Source organism: Bombina bombina, chromosome 7 (assembly GCF_027579735.1).
Source record: "Bombina bombina isolate aBomBom1 chromosome 7, aBomBom1.pri, whole genome shotgun sequence".
Classification (NCBI taxonomy): Eukaryota; Metazoa; Chordata; class Amphibia; order Anura; family Bombinatoridae; genus Bombina; species Bombina bombina.
The window spans coordinates 367974534-367990596 of NC_069505.1; the positions used below are offsets into that span (position 1 = coordinate 367974534).

The 16063-nt window shown below is 39.2% G+C and overlaps 1 protein-coding gene across 1 annotated transcript in view; it reads right to left on the reverse strand.

Moving 5' to 3' along the window:
* DCAF1 (DDB1 and CUL4 associated factor 1) overlaps positions 1 to 16063 on the reverse strand; it is a 638093-nt gene that overhangs the window by 273370 nt on the left and 348660 nt on the right. The window contains exons 5-9 of the mRNA XM_053721062.1: positions 9192 to 9305; positions 8798 to 8935; positions 8129 to 8599; positions 7869 to 7970; positions 7616 to 7774 (exon numbers count right to left, since the gene is read on the reverse strand). Coding sequence (XP_053577037.1) covers positions 7616 to 7774; positions 7869 to 7970; positions 8129 to 8599; positions 8798 to 8935; positions 9192 to 9305 — 984 coding nt within the window. The remainder of the gene's footprint in view (positions 1 to 7615; positions 7775 to 7868; positions 7971 to 8128; positions 8600 to 8797; positions 8936 to 9191; positions 9306 to 16063) is intronic.

The window sequence follows — 16063 nt, forward strand, 5'->3', positions numbered from 1 at the left end:
TAATAAAATGTTAAGTATCTAACAAAGAATCCTTTATTATTAACCCTTAAACTCCCTAGCCAAGTGAAAATGCCCATATGAACTGACTCATAAACCTAAGTGTCATGTCCTAAAATGACTCAACTAATTAGAAGTATTAAGTCCCAAATTAAGGATCTGAAAAGAGGATTAACCTACTAAGTGCTGGTATCCTTCTGTACCTAGAAGACAAAAACACTTACCTTAGATTTAATTGCATGATGGATGCTGATCCTTAGGCGTGACAGGCACTTTACTCCGGTCATATACCTGTAGAAAAAGAAAGAGCAGAGTAACTAACTGACTTTCTGCAAAGGGGTAGCAAGGTGTTAAAAGTAAAGCAAAGACTTCCTTGCCGCCTTTTAACTGCTAAAAGCCACCAATACTCTTACTCAAGAGATTGACATGGACACAGCTAGACCCCAATCCTTGCTTGCAGGGAAAAGTACCCATAAAAGGATTAAAATCTTCAGACACCAACTTTGTGCAACCTCCATTGACAGAGGCAAAATAAATTACTGGGGGTTATGGGTAAGGCAGTTGCAATTAACAGCTTTGCTGGGATGCTCTTTGCCTCCTCCTGCTGTCCGGGAGTTGAATATCCCACTAGTAATTGGAATGACGTTGTGGACTCTCCATGTCTTAGGAAAGAAAACGCAATGTTTATTTTCTGATTGCGATAACACATACAAATTTAAACAACTTTGCAATTTATTTTCTTTACCAAGATGCTTCAATATCTTGGTATCCTTTGTTCAAGAGGCAGCAATGCACCACTGGGAACTAACTGAACACATCAGGTAGTGAAATGCTGCTCCTGACCCTACATATACATGAGAATAAAGCAAAGCAGATAACAGAAGTAAATTGGAAAGTTGTTTAAAATTGTATACGTGATCTAGATCACAAGTTTAATGTTGACTTTATTGTCCATAAGAAAATTATGACTCTAAGAGACTCTAATCTTTACAATAAGAGCTGCTCAATAAGAGCTGTGTTGTCTCTTAAATAAAGACAACACAGTTGAGCAACTCTTATAATAAAGATTAGAGTTTCTGATAGCTAATATGGTCCTCTAGATGCAGGTCAGTTTTCTCCCCCCAATCTTGTCCTCAGGACCGACTACTAGATTTTTAGTGCTACCATGGAAAAGAGCATCTTGGTAACCATGGTTACTGAGCAACTGATTATATCACCTGCACTATTTTTCAGATACGCTGGAAATCTGGTCTGTAAGTGGTTCCTAAACTCTGCACATGAAGAACCTGGATGTAGAGGACTATTTTATTCTTTATTTAAAAGAGAAACGCATTACATTTAAATTAAGTGGTCTCATGGATGAACAAATTTAGTTTGGGCTGAAATATAGACAAACTCAGTACTCCTCCTTTTAGCATTTGAAAGTTGATGTATAATTGTTTAAATAATAATGGTTTAAATAATTGGCATTTTCATATTGCCCACAGGATATTTAGGACATCATATTGCTCCTTATTTAACCCCTTAACGACCGAGGACGTGCAGGGTACGTCCTCAAAAAATAAACTGTTAATGCCTGAGGACGTACCCTGCACGTCCTCGGTGTGGAAAGCAGCTGGAAGCGATCCTGCTCGGTTCCAGCTGCTTTCCGGTTATTGCAGTGATGCCTCGATATTGAGGCATCCTGCAATAACCATTTTTAGCCATCTGATGCAGAGAGAGCCACTCTGTGGCCCTCTCTGCACCGGACATTAACGGCTAGGTTCGTTGGTGGGTGGGAGCCGGTGTGGGAGGCGGGTGGCGGCCATCGATGGCCCTGGATGATGCTGAGGGGGGCGGGGATGTCCAGGGGCACGCACGGACACGGGCGCGTGCACGGGGAGGGTGGGGGCGTGCACGGGGAGGGTGGGGGCGTGCACAGGGAGGGAGCGGGTGGGAAACGCACTACAGAAAAAGTTGCAGTAAAATTGACAGAAAAGGGGAAAAAAAGTTGAAAAAAAAAAAGATCAGGCAGGTGGTGGGGGTTGTTCTGTGGGGGGGAAGCTACACTACAGAAAACAAAAAAAAAAACTTTTTATTTTGCAAAATGGGTACTGGCAGACAGCTGCCAGTACCCAAGATGGCCCCCAATAAGGCAGATGGGGAGGATTAGAGAGCTGTTTTGGGGGGGGGGGGGGGGGGGAATGCTACACCACAGCATATGTAAATATGCTTGAAAAAATAAAAAAAAAGCAATAACAAAAAAACCTTTTATTTTAGTACTGGCAGACTTTCTGCCAGTACTTAAGATGGCGGGGACAATTGTGGGGTGGGGGAGGGAAGGGAGCTGTTTGGGAGGTATCAGGGGGTCTGATGTGTCAGGTGGGAGGCTGATCTCTACACTAAAGCTAAAATTAACCCTGCAAGCTCCCTACAAACTACCTAATTAACCCCTTCACTGCTAGCCATAATACACGTGTGATGCGCAGCAGCATTTAGCAGCCTTCTAATTACCAGAAAGCAACGCCAAAGTCATATGTCTGCTATTTCTGAACAAAGGGGATCCCAGAGAAGCATTTACAAACATTTGTGCCATAGTTGCACAAGCTGTTTGTAAATAATTCCAGTGAGAAACCTAAAATTGTGAAAAAATTAACGTGTTTTTTTTTATTATTTGATCGCATTTGGTGGTAAAATGGTGGCATGAAATATACCAAAATGGGCCTAGATCAATACTTTGGGTTGTCTACTACACTAAAGCTAAAATTAACCCTACAAGCTCCCTACAAGCTCCCTAATTAACCCCTGCACTGCTGGGCATAATACATGTCTGGTGCGCAGCGGCATTTAGCGGCCTTCTAATTACCAAAAAGCAATGCCAAAGCCATATATGTCTGCTATTTCTGAACAAAGGGGATCCCAGAGAAGCATTTACAACCATTTGTGCCATAATTGCACAAGCTGTTTGTAAATGATTTCAGTGAGAAACCTAAAATTGTGAAAAAATTTGTGAAAAAGTGAACAATAGATCAATACTTTGGGATGTCTACTACAAAAAAATATATACATGTCAATGGATATTCAGGGGATTCCTGAAAGATATTAGTGTTCTAATGTAATTAGCGCTAATTTTGAAAGAAAATGGTTTGGAAATAGCAAAGTGCTACTTGTATTTATAGCCCTATAACTTGAAAAAAAAGCAAAAAACATGTAAACATTTGGTATTTCTAAACTCAGGACAAAATTTAGAAACTATTTAGCATAGGTGTTTTTTGGTGGTTGTAGATATGTAACAGATTTTGGGGGTCAAAGTTAGAAAAAGTGTGTTTTTTTCCATTTTTACTCATATTTTATTAAATTTTTTTATAGTAAATTATAAGCTATGATGAAAATAACGGTATCTTTAGAAAGTCCATTTAATGGCGAGAAAATGGTATATAATATGTGTGGGTACAGTAAATGAGTAAGAGGAAAATTACAGCTAAACACAAACACCGCAAAAATGTAAAAATAGCCTTGGTCCCAAACGGACAGAAAATGGAAAAGTGTTGTGGTCATTAAGGGGTTAAACGAGGAGATTCTGGCAGAGATAAAGATAAACCTTTGGGTCCTCCCATATTTATTACCATAAACTAAAGCTGTAACATACAGAGGGGGTCAATTGACATTTACCGTGAAATAGGATATTCTCTATACTCAAACAAAAAGTGATTTGCTCCTTAATTTGCAAATATGCAAAGTAATGGGCGCTTTGTCAACCTATGCATGTATATATAAAAATCACAAAGATAGGAAGGAAAATTCACCACCGCTCATTCTGTAAAAAATTCAACTTTATTGTAAATCATTTAAAAATATAGGACAGCAGGCTCCCATACAATAAGTAGCATAGAGGAGCGTAGCAAAAAGGGCTTACGCGTTTCGGCAAAATGCCGTAATCATAGCCTAATTAGATGCCATCACCACTGTGTTTAAAAAGACCTAAAAGGTAAAAATGATTGGATAATCATAAGCTCCTCCCCTCGCTATTGTTCATGCCCTTAGAGATATAGTGCCAATACAAGGACTGTCTATACAATGTTAGAACTGGCTGATAACATAGATAAATATTATTTGTAATTGAGAACAACAATCCTCAATGTCAGTGTGAGTCACTTCAGTTGAAATACATGCAAATGCCTGACTGAATACACCTATGGCTATACAGATTAACCTATATCAAGGGGAAACATAGTATATACAAATATGCGATGATATGATTAGGATATGCTAAAGGAAGCGTAATAAATGTAGAACCCTGTATATAGGGACAGTACCCTGTATCTTCTGTGTATAAATGGGACTTAGTGGGGGCTAGTATGTACACCTGGGCTGAAGAAAATTAGAGTATATTACTCAATAAAAATAAGTATAATACTAAACTGTAGAGATCTAGAAAATCAGGAGATATGTAACTGGAAGAGGTGAAGGGCAAGGAGATTGTGAAGGGGGGGATGGGAAAGGGTTGGAAGAGGTGGGATGGAAACCAAAAAATATATGTTTGGCCAACACTGAGAAAACTACCTAAAACCAGTATACAAAGCTACTCCCAATTATTTATTAGGTCATATCTGGAGTTGAAGCCCTCTGGATGCCTGGTTCTAAGCCTGAACATCCAGTAGGCCTCCCGTTTGGCTAGAAATTTTTCCAGATCTCTCACTCTCTTGGGCAACTTGACTTTTTCTATTGCACACCACCTTAGTGTGTGTATTTCTCCCTTATGTCTTTCTACAAAGTGTCGTACTAATAATGTAGTGGATCTTCCTCGTGAGATTGTAGACAGATGTTCCCTCATACGTGATTTTATGTCTCTTGAGGTGAGTCCTATATATTGAACTTCACAAGTTTGGCATCTCAGCATATAGATGACCTCGGTTGACATACAATTCATGCATGATTTTATCCTAAATTCTTCCCCTGTTGTATGTGAGGTGAAAGTTTTTGTTCTATCCAGAAATTCACAAGTCCTGCACTTCCTGTGGCCACAGTTGTACATGCCTGTGCTGGTCAACCAAGCTGATGCCCTGATGGTTTTTAATAAGTTGAGAGACAGTAAGGACCCCAATGTGGAGCATTTTTTGGAACTACATCTAACACAATTCTTAGCCAATTCTATCAGTTTATCATCCACTTCCAGGATGTGAAAATGTTTCCATATTATTTGTGAAATTTGAGGAAACTGTACACTATAACTAGTGACAAAGTTCACATCTTTGAAAGGTTTGTACTTGTCTTTTTTTTATCTCCCAAAAGGGAAGGCCTTTGTATTCCCTCTACCTGTTTTCTTGCAATACAGATGGTCTTAGTAGAGTAACCCCTCTCTCTCAGTCAATGTTCCAATTCGTTTGCTTCATGGCCAGAGTCATTTGGTTCAGTGCAGCTGTATTTTAAACATACAAATTCCCCTTTTGCTACTGCTGCAGCTGTGTATTTAGGGTGGAAACTTTTTCCATGAAGCAAGGAATTTCCAGAGATGGGTTTCCTATAAATCTAAGTTAGCACCTTCTCTTTAGAGCCAATCAAGGTAACATCCAAATAGTTAATTTTCTCACAATTGGTCTCAAAAGTGAAACTAAGACCAATTTGGTTATTGTTGAGCATGTTACCAAAAGAAGCAACATCCTGTTCTCTCCCCTTCCATATAAAGAGGAGATAATCAATGTATCTGCCATATATGTGAATCTCATTTTTGTATGTGTTTCTATCTCCAAAGATGTGGAAGTATTCCAACCAACCTAAAAATAGGCTGTGTGCGAGGGGGCAAATCTGACCCCCATCACTGTTTCAAGACAGACATCTTGGAACTGAAAAATATTGTGGGTAAGGAGGAATCTAGTGACCTGAATAACAATCCTGAAACCCATATGAATATTCTGAATATTTGCTTAAATAAAACTATCGCTTTAATAGCCTCCTCATGAGGTATTGATGAATACGATATGGCATCTACCGTGACCAAGCAGAAATTGTCTTCCCATTTAATGCTTTGCATTAAATTCAACACGTGTTTGGTGTCTTATGTATGAGGGCATAGAAATTACAAAGGGTTGTAACATGGAGTCGAGCAATTGGGACAAATGCTCAAACAATGACCCGATTCCACTTACTATTGGGCGATCTTGTAACTTTACTTAAGGATTTATGAACCTTGGGGAGATGGTGAAACAGGGATATTCTTAGATTTTTCCACAAGTAGATATTCAGCTGTTTTTGCATCAATGTACCCCTGTTCCATCCCCTCATCCAAGGATGACACAACTCCTCTTTGAACCTCAAAGTGGGGTCCCCTGGTAATATCATGTAATTATCCGTGTTGTTCAACTGTCTAAGAGCTTCCTCTATATATGTCGTCTTATCCATTATTACAACCGTGCCCCCCTTATCTACATTCTTAATGACAATGTTATTATCTTCCTGTAATTGTTTCAGGGCTATTCTTTCCTTGTTTGTTATGTTGTGTTTAAAGGTACTCCCTGTAGTCTTTAGAATTATCAAATCTTTCTCAATTTGGTTGGGAAAAGTTTTTATAATATCTCCTCTGGAGTGAATAGGATAGAATTTAGATTTTAGTTTCATAGATGTACCCTTAGTAATTCTGCCCTGACAATCAGTCTCAAACTGTAGTTCTTGCAGAGCCGTAGCATCACATTTATCCATAAAAGTTAACCTTTGCATCTCCCTATTGATGTTAGAAACATCATTCACCAGTGGTGTGTAGTCCGCGTCCTCCTTACCTGAAAAATGTTTTTTCAGGGTTATATTTCCAATTAAACTATTTACATTGATCATTGTCTGAAAGACTTCAAACTCACCAGTGGGGGCAAATGTAAGACCATATCCCAAGACTTTTAGCTGCTCCTTGGTCAAATCTTTATATGATAAATTTATCACATTACCTATTTGTACTTGCTTTGGGCTTGTAGCCCCCGTAGTGGGTACCTATCCTGAGTTTTCTGTTCTATGGGAATTGATGACAGGGCCAGATTCATGGGAAAAACCTGTTCTATGTCTGATATAGGTGGTCCCTGTGTGTTCAATGCTGTTGGTGCATATTTTGTCCCTGTTGGTCTGTTTGTAGGTGTTCTCTGTTTCTTAGGTCTCACTACCGCTTGTTGCTCCATTTCTTGTGTAACATTCACATTTTTAAGTATCCCTATTGTTGCCGGCCGAGGCGTTATCAATGTTTGCTGAATCCAGTGTCTTGATTTAAGAGGCACAGTATGTTATAAGTAACTAATGGATATTTATCACTTTTAAAGTGAATGTCAAGCAAGCTAAGAGTGCAGTTTGGGAATGACTCCCAGAATAGAGGCGTAAGTTAAAAAGCAACATTGTCTCCAATATTATACCTTCTTGGATAACGAGCAAGTCTTTCTCCTATGCAAGGGGTTCCTTTCTGGACCTATATGTGTTATTAGTACATTTGTTGAACCAATCCTAACGGACTGTAATACATGTTAAAGTAAATACAACTACAGTATATAAACCTTACTTTCTCTGATTTGCTTTGTATATATAAAAAGCCAGGAAAAGTAATTCTCCCCCCCACCCCCTCTCATGGTCTAGGCACTTAATAGAGTGGCTCCACATCCCTACTCACCCTCTCCATTGCATCCTGATTGTAGGACAAATAGTATAAACACATAGACACTCCAGTGGCCGCCATAGAAGGCCGAGGAATCTCCAGCAACTTCTGGACACCTCCATGAGCAACAAACTCTGCTGCAAACTTGTTGTGAAGGAGAAGAGAGGCCAGGTGCTGTGTAACAATACAAGAGAGAGTAAGAAGCAGAAGGCAGAAAGGGAAAATAGACCTGTTGGGGACGGCAGAGTATTCTCTGCTCTTACTGTACCTTGAGGGCTTCGAAGGTGAGCAGTACGTCATTGGTACGCTTTAGATCAATGTAATACATCATTAGTTCGCGGGAACCCATTTGCATAAAGATGGGGAGCAGCTGATGGATAAATTGGAGAGAGGAAGGATGACACTTTAAAATATTTCCAACAATAACAGATCCTACCACCCTTTCTGAACATGCATTCTGTACTGATACACTTCACTTATCCACCCCGGATTTCCCCCAAGCTAATCGTTAATCTCTCAACAACTCACCTCCTGATACTCTCCAAGTGGGGTGAGATACTGGAGAATCAGCCTTTGCTCAATCGCTGGTGTTAAAGGGAAAAGGCTGTAATTTGTGCCAATGACCCATACAGACATCTCTGACCAGCTGCTGTTGGATAACTCACTAGTTGCTCGCTCTGTGTCAGCGAAACTAAGCTTGTGCTTTATTTTGCGGTGAGGATCTGCATCCGGTTTTGTCCTGCGTGAGAAGCTGCTCCCCACAGAGTTTATCACAGCCCCTGACATTGGGGTGGTTTCCAAGTGAAAGGACAGTTTTATCTGTGCATCTTGGGGCCCTGTATCCAATGGAGTTTCCCCGTAGTCCATGTCCACTGCTTCTTCATCTAGAGGAAGAAGGGGATCGCCAAGAGGTTTGCGTGGACTTTGGCGCTTTGTTTCTAGTTTACATGTGGCATCCTGAGATTGCAGCTCTCGCAACCTACGAAGAACCAAAGCCACCTGCAGTGGTTAGAAGACAGAAGAGTTAATGTAAATTTTGAGTGGATGTCAATGCCAAAGGATTTCCAAGCATTCCAAAGAATCCCTTACATACACACGTCTCTATTTCTCACTCACTTTACTATCTGTTAGTCTACCTATCCACCAGTCATTCCATCACTCTCATAAGCACAAACATACAAAGCATCATCACTTTACCATCTGTGAGTTTTCATCCCTGTAGTTTGCCGCAATGTCTTGGTTTTCCATTGCCCCTCCAAGTAGCCCTATAGAATAGGTACGCAGTGGCTGATCAGCTTCCCGTGCCCACTTAAAGAGGTTCTCCACAATTCCCTCCTAAAGCCAAGATAAAACATTAAGTATCTGTACAGAGAAGCAATCACCTAAGTTGTGTATGATGACCGAGTGAGAAACAAAAAAACTTAAAGGGTATTTATGGACTAAACCACTAATTTCCAGTGTTCCTTTCCCAGCAAGTACCTCTAAAAATAAAACACTTTGAATTATTGTAACCTTTACATAGATGTTGTAGGTCCCCTAGACTATCCTGCAATGCTGTGTAGCCTGCAAAATAAATCATGTGTGCTCAGACCTTCTCCTGGAACACAACAGCGGTTTCCAGCCCTGGCATGATGTCTAGGAGGAGACGACATGCAGCGTTGTTTAGAGGAGGCTCTCGGCTTGTCATGACGTATGCATTCACCAGCTATCAAGGGAAGATATAGGTAAACTTAGACAGGAGTTCAACATTACAAGAACATTGAGCTGCAAAACAAAGCAGAAGAAAAGAGGAAGATTGTATATGGACAAGATAGAGAAGTGGGTACAGTGTTAGCTTTTTGAGGGAAGAGCAGTGATAGTGCTATAAAAGGATTGCTGGAAACTAATACAAAGCTGCAACTTATTTTTTATACAGAGATGCTCATGTGATATTTTCTAGTACTCTTTTTTTATATTTATTCATCTTTAATAATATTACAAAAAGGGCATGCAAAATATAACATAATATATAACAATATTGTATCAAGTAACCTTAAAGGGATACTAAACCCAATTTTTTTTTCTTTAATGATTAAGATAGAGCAGTCAATTTTAAACAACTTTCTAATTTACTCCTATTATAAATTTTTCTTTGTTCTCTTGCTATCTTTATTTCAAAAACATACTTTATGTAAGAACTTACCTGATAAATTAATTTATTTCATATTGGCAAGAGTCCATGAGCTAATGACGTATGGGATATACAATCCTACCAGGAGGGGCAAAGTTTCCCAAACCTCAAAATGCCTATAAATACACCCCTCACCACACCCACAATTCAGTTTAACGAATAGCCAAGAAGTGGGGTGATAAAGAAAGGATTAATAAAGCATCAACAAAAGAATTTGGAAATAATTGTGCTTTATACAAAAAAAATCATATTCACCATAAAAAAAGGGTCGGCCTCATGGACTCTTGCCAATATGAAAGAAATGAATTTATCAGGTAAGGTCTTACATAAATTATGTTTTATTTCACGTAATTGGCAAGAGTCCATGAGCTAGTGACGTATGGGATAGCAATACCCAAGATGTGGAACTCCACGCAAGAGTCACTAGAGAGGGAGGGATAAAAATAAAAACAGCCTTTTTCCGCTGGAAAAAATAATCCACAACCCAAAATATAAGTTTATTCTCATAAATTAAAGGAAAAAAACAAATCAAAAGCAGAAGAATCAAACTGAAACAGTTGCCTGAAGAACTCTTCTACCAAAAACTGCTTCCGAAGAAGCAAATACATCACAATGGTAGAATTTAGTAAATGTATGCAAAGAAGACCAAGTAGCAGCTTTGCAAATCTGATCAACTGAAGCTTCATTCTTAAAAGCCCAGGAAGTGGAAACTGAACTAGTAGAATGAGCTGTAATTCTCTGAGGCGGTCTTGACCCGACTCCAAAAAGGTTTGATGAATCAAAAGTTTTAACCACGAAACCAAAGAAACGGCAGAAGACTTCTGACCTTTACTAGAACCAGAAAAGATAAAAAAACATAATTTATGTAAGAACTTACCTGATAAATTCATTTCTTTCATATTAGCAAGAGTCGATGAGCTAGTGACGTATGGGATATACATTCCTACCAGGAGGGGCAAAGTTTCCCAAACCTCAAAATGCCTACAAATACACCCCTCACCACACCCACAATTCAGTTTAACGAATAGCCAAGAAGTGGGGTGATAAGAAAAAAAGTGCGAAAGCATATAAAATAAGGAATTGGAATAATTGTGCTTTATACAAAATCATAACCACCACAAAAAAAGGGCAGGCCTCATGGACTCTTGCTAATATGAAAGAAATGAATTTATCAGGTAAGTTCTTACATAAATTATGTTTTCTTTCATGTAATTAGCAAGAGTCCATGAGCTAGTGACGTATGGGATAATGACTACCCAAGAAGTGGATCTTTCCACACAAGAGTCACTAGAGAGGGAGGGATAAAATAAAGACAGCCAATTCCTGCTGAAAATAATCCACACCCAAAATAAAGTTTAACGAAAAACATAAGCAGAAGATTCAAACTGAAACCGCTGCCTGAAGTACTTTTCTACCAAAAACTGCTTCAGAAGAAGAAAATACATCAAAATGGTAGAATTTAGTAAAAGTATGCAAAGAGGACCAAGTCGCTGCTTTGCAGATCTGGTCAACCGAAGCTTCATTCCTAAACGCCCAGGAAGTAGAAACTGACCTAGTAGAATGAGCTGTAATTCTCTGAGGCGGAGTTTTACCCGACTCAACATAGGCAAGATGAATTAAAGATTTCAACCAAGATGCCAAAGAAATGGCAGAAGCTTTCTGGCCTTTTCTAGAACCGGAAAAGATAACAAATAGACTAGAAGTCTTACGAAAAGATTTCGTAGCTTCAACATAATATTTCAAAGCTCTAACAACATCCAAAGAATGCAACGATTTCTCCTTAGAATTCTTAGGATTAGGACATAATGAAGGAACCACAATTTCTCTACTAATGTTGTTGGAATTCACAACTTTAGGTAAAAATTCAAAAGAAGTTCGCAACACCGCCTTATCCTGATGAAAAATCAGAAAAGGAGACTCACAAGAAAGAGCAGATAATTCAGAAACTCTTCTGGCAGAAGAGATGGCCAAAAGGAACAAAACTTTCCAAGAAAGTAATTTAATGTCCAATGAATGCATAGGTTCAAACGGAGGAGCTTGAAGAGCTCCCAGAACCAAATTCAAACTCCAAGGAGGAGAAATTGACTTAATGACAGGTTTTATACGAACCAAAGCTTGTACAAAACAATGAATATCAGGAAGAATAGCAATCTTTCTGTGAAAAAGAACAGAAAGAGCAGAGATTTGTCCTTTCAAAGAACTTGCGGACAAACCCTTATCTAAACCATCCTTAAGGAACTGTAAAATTCTCGGTATTCTAAAAGAATGCCAGGAAAAATGATGAGAAAGACACCAAGAAATATAAGTCTTCCAGACTCTATAATATATCTCTCGAGATACAGATTTACGAGCCTGTAACATAGTATTAATCACAGAGTCAGAGAAACCTCTTTGACCAAGAATCAAGCGTTCAATCTCCATACCTTTAAATTTAAGGATTTCAGATCCTGATGGAAAAAAGGACCTTGTGACAGAAGGTCTGGTCTTAACGGAAGAGTCCACGGTTGGCAAGAGGCCATCCAGACAAGATCCGCATACCAAAACCTGTGAGGCCATGCCGGAGCTACCAGCAGAACAAACGAGCATTCCTTCAGAATCTTGGAGATTACTCTTGGAAGAAGAACTAGAGGCGGAAAGATATAGGCAGGATGATACTTCCAAGGAAGTGATAATGCATCCACTGCCTCCGCCTGAGGATCCCGGGATCTGGACAGATACCTGGGAAGTTTCTTGTTTAGATGGGACGCCATCAGATCTATTTCTGGAAGTTCCCACATTTGAACAATCTGAAGAAATACCTCTGGGTGAAGAGACCATTCGCCCGGATGCAACGTTTGGCGACTGAGATAATCCGCTTCCCAATTGTCTACACCTGGAATATGAACCGCAGAGATTAGACAGGAGCTGGATTCCGCCCAAACCAAAATTCGAGATACTTCTTTCATAGCCAGAGGACTGTGAGTCCCTCCTTGATGATTGATGTATGCCACAGTTGTGACATTGTCTGTCTGAAAACAAATGAACGATTCTCTCTTCAGAAGAGGCCAAAACTGAAGAGCTCTGAAAATTGCACGGAGTTCCAAAATATTGATCGGTAATCTCACCTCCTGAGATTCCCAAACTCCTTGTGCCGTCAGAGATCCCCACACAGCTCCCCAACCTGTGAGACTTGCATCTGTTGAAATTACAGTCCAGGTCGGAAGCACAAAAGAAGCCCCCTGAATTAAACGATGGTGATCTGTCCACCATGTTAGAGAGTGTCGAACAATCGGTTTTAAAGATATTAATTGAGATATCTTCGTGTAATCCTTGCACCATTGCTTCAGCACACAGAGCTGAAGAGGTCGCATGTGAAAACGAGCAAAGGGGATCGCGTCCGATGCAGCAGTCATAAGACCTAGAATTTCCATGCATAAGGCTACCGAAGGGAATGATTGAGACTGAAGGTTTCGACAAGCTGTAATCAATTTTAAACGTCTCTTGTCTGTTAAAGACAGAGTCATGGACACTGAATCCATCTGGAAACCCAGAAAGGTTACCTTTGTCTGAGGAATCAAAGAACTTTTTGGTAAATTGATCCTCCAACCATGATCTTGAAGAAACAACACAAGTCGATTCGTATGAGATTCTGCTAAATGTAAAGACTGAGCAAGTACCAAAATATCGTCCAAATAAGGAAATACCACAATACCCTGTTCTCTGATTACAGACAGCAGGGCACCGAGAACCTTTGTAAAAATTCTTGGAGCTGTAGCTAGGCCAAACGGCAGAGCCACAAACTGGTAATGCTTGTCTAGGAAAGAGAATCTCAGAAACTGATAGTGATCTGGATGAATCGGAATATGCAGATATGCATCCTGTAAATCTATTGTGGACATATAATTCCCTTGCTGAACAAAAGGTAAGATAGTCCTTACAGTTACCATCTTGAACGTTGGTATCCTTACATAACGAATCAATATTTTTAGATCCAGAACTGGTCTGAAGGAATTCTCCTTCTTTGGTACAATGAAGAGATTTGAATAAAACCCCATCCCCTGTTCCGGAACTGGAACTGGCATAATTACTCCAGTCAACTCTAGATCTGAAACACATTTCAGAAATGCTTGAGCTTTTACTGGATTTGCTGGGACACGGGAAAGAAAAAATCTCTTTGCAGGAGGTCTCAACTTGAAACCAATTCTGTACCCTTCTGAAACAATGCTCTGAATCCAAAGATTGTGAACAGAATTGATCCAAATTTCCTTGAAAAAACGTAACCTGCCCCCTACCAGCTGAGCTGGAATGAGGGCCGCACCTTCATGTGGACTTAGAAGCAGGCTTTGCCTTTCTAGCTGGCTTGGATTTATTCCAGACTGGAGATGGTCTCCAAACTGAAACTGCTCCTGAGGATGAAGGATCAGGCTTTTGTTCTTTGTTGAAACGAAAGGAACGAAAACGATTATTAGCCCTGTTTTTACCTTTAGATTTTTTATCCTGTGGTAAAAAAGTTCCTTTCCCACCAGTAACAGTTGAAATAATGGAATCCAACTGAGAACCAAATAATTTGTTACCCTGGAAAGAAATGGAAAGTAAAGTTGATTTAGAAGCCATATCAGCATTCCAAGTTTTAAGCCATAAAGCTCTTCTAGCTAAAATAGCTAGAGACATAAACCTGACATCAACTCTGATAATATCAAAAATGGCATCACAGATAAAATTATTAGCATGCTGAAGAAGAATAATAATATCATGAGAATCACGATGTGTTACTTGTTGCGCTAAAGTTTCCAACCAAAAAGTTGAAGCTGCAGCAACATCAGCCAAAGATATAGCAGGTCTAAGAAGATTACCTGAACACAGATAAGCTTTTCTTAGAAAGGACTCCATTTTCCTATCTAGAGGATCCTTAAACGAAGTACCATCTGACGTAGGAATAGTAGTACGTTTAGCAAGGGTAGAAATAGCCCCATCAACTTTAGGGATCTTGTCCCAAAATTCTAATCTGTCAGGCGGCACAGGATATAATTGCTTAAAACGTTTAGGAGTAGTAAATGAATTAACAGAAATAGCATCAGGGACAGGAAAAACTTCTGGAATAACTACAGGAGTTTTAAAAACCTTATTTAAACGTTTAGATTTAGTATCAAGAGGACCAGAATCCTCTATTTCTAAAGCAATTAGGACTTCTTTAAGCAAAGAACGAATAAATTCCATTTTAAATAAATATGAAGATTTATCAGCATCAACCTCTGAGACAGAATCCTCTGAACCAGAGGAATCATCAGAATCAGAATGATGATGTTCAGTTAAAAATTCATCTGTAGGGAGAGAAGTTTTAAAAGATTTTTTATGTTTACTAGAAGGAGAAATAACAGACATAGCCTTCTTTATGGATTCAGAAACAAAATCTCTTATATTATCAGGAACATTCAGCACCTTAGATGTTGAAGGAACTGCAACAGGCAATGGTACTTTACTAAAGGAAATATTATCTGCTTTAACAAGTTTGTCATGACAATCAATACAAACAACAGCTGGAGAAATAGCTACCAAAAGTTTACAGCAGATACACTTAGCTTTGGTAGATTCAGCACTTGACAGCGATTTTCCTGTAGTATCTTCTGACTCAGATGCAACGTGAGACATCTTGCAATATGTAAGAGAAAAAACAACATATATATAAAGCAAAATTGATCAAATTCCTTAAATGACAGTTTCAGGAATGGGAAAAAATGCCAAAGAACAAGCTTCTAGCAACCAGAAGCAATAAAAAATGAGACTTAAATAATGTGGAGACAAGAGTGACGCCCATATTTTTTCGCGCCAAATAAGACGCCCACATTATTTGGCGCCTAAATGCTTTTTGGCGCCAAAAATGACGCCACATCCGGAACGCCGACATTTTTGGCGCAAAATAACGTCAAAAAGTGACGCAACTTCCGGAAACGGAAATAGAATTTTTGCGCCAAAAAAGTCCGCGCCAAGAATGACGCAATAAAATGAAGCATTTTCAGCCCCCGCGAGCCTAACAGCCCACAGGGAAAAAGTCAAATTTTAAGGTAAGAAAAATGTTAAATTAAAATGCATTATCCCAAATATGAAACTGACTGTCTGAAAAATAAGGAAAGTTGAACATTCTGAGTCAAGGCAAATAAATGTTTGAATACATATATTTAGAACTTTATAAACAAAGTGCCCAACCATAGCTAGGAGTGTCACAAAAAATAAGATTTACTTACCCCAGGACACTCATCTACATATAGTAGATAGCCAAACCAGTACTGAAACGAGAATCAGCAGAGGTAATGGTA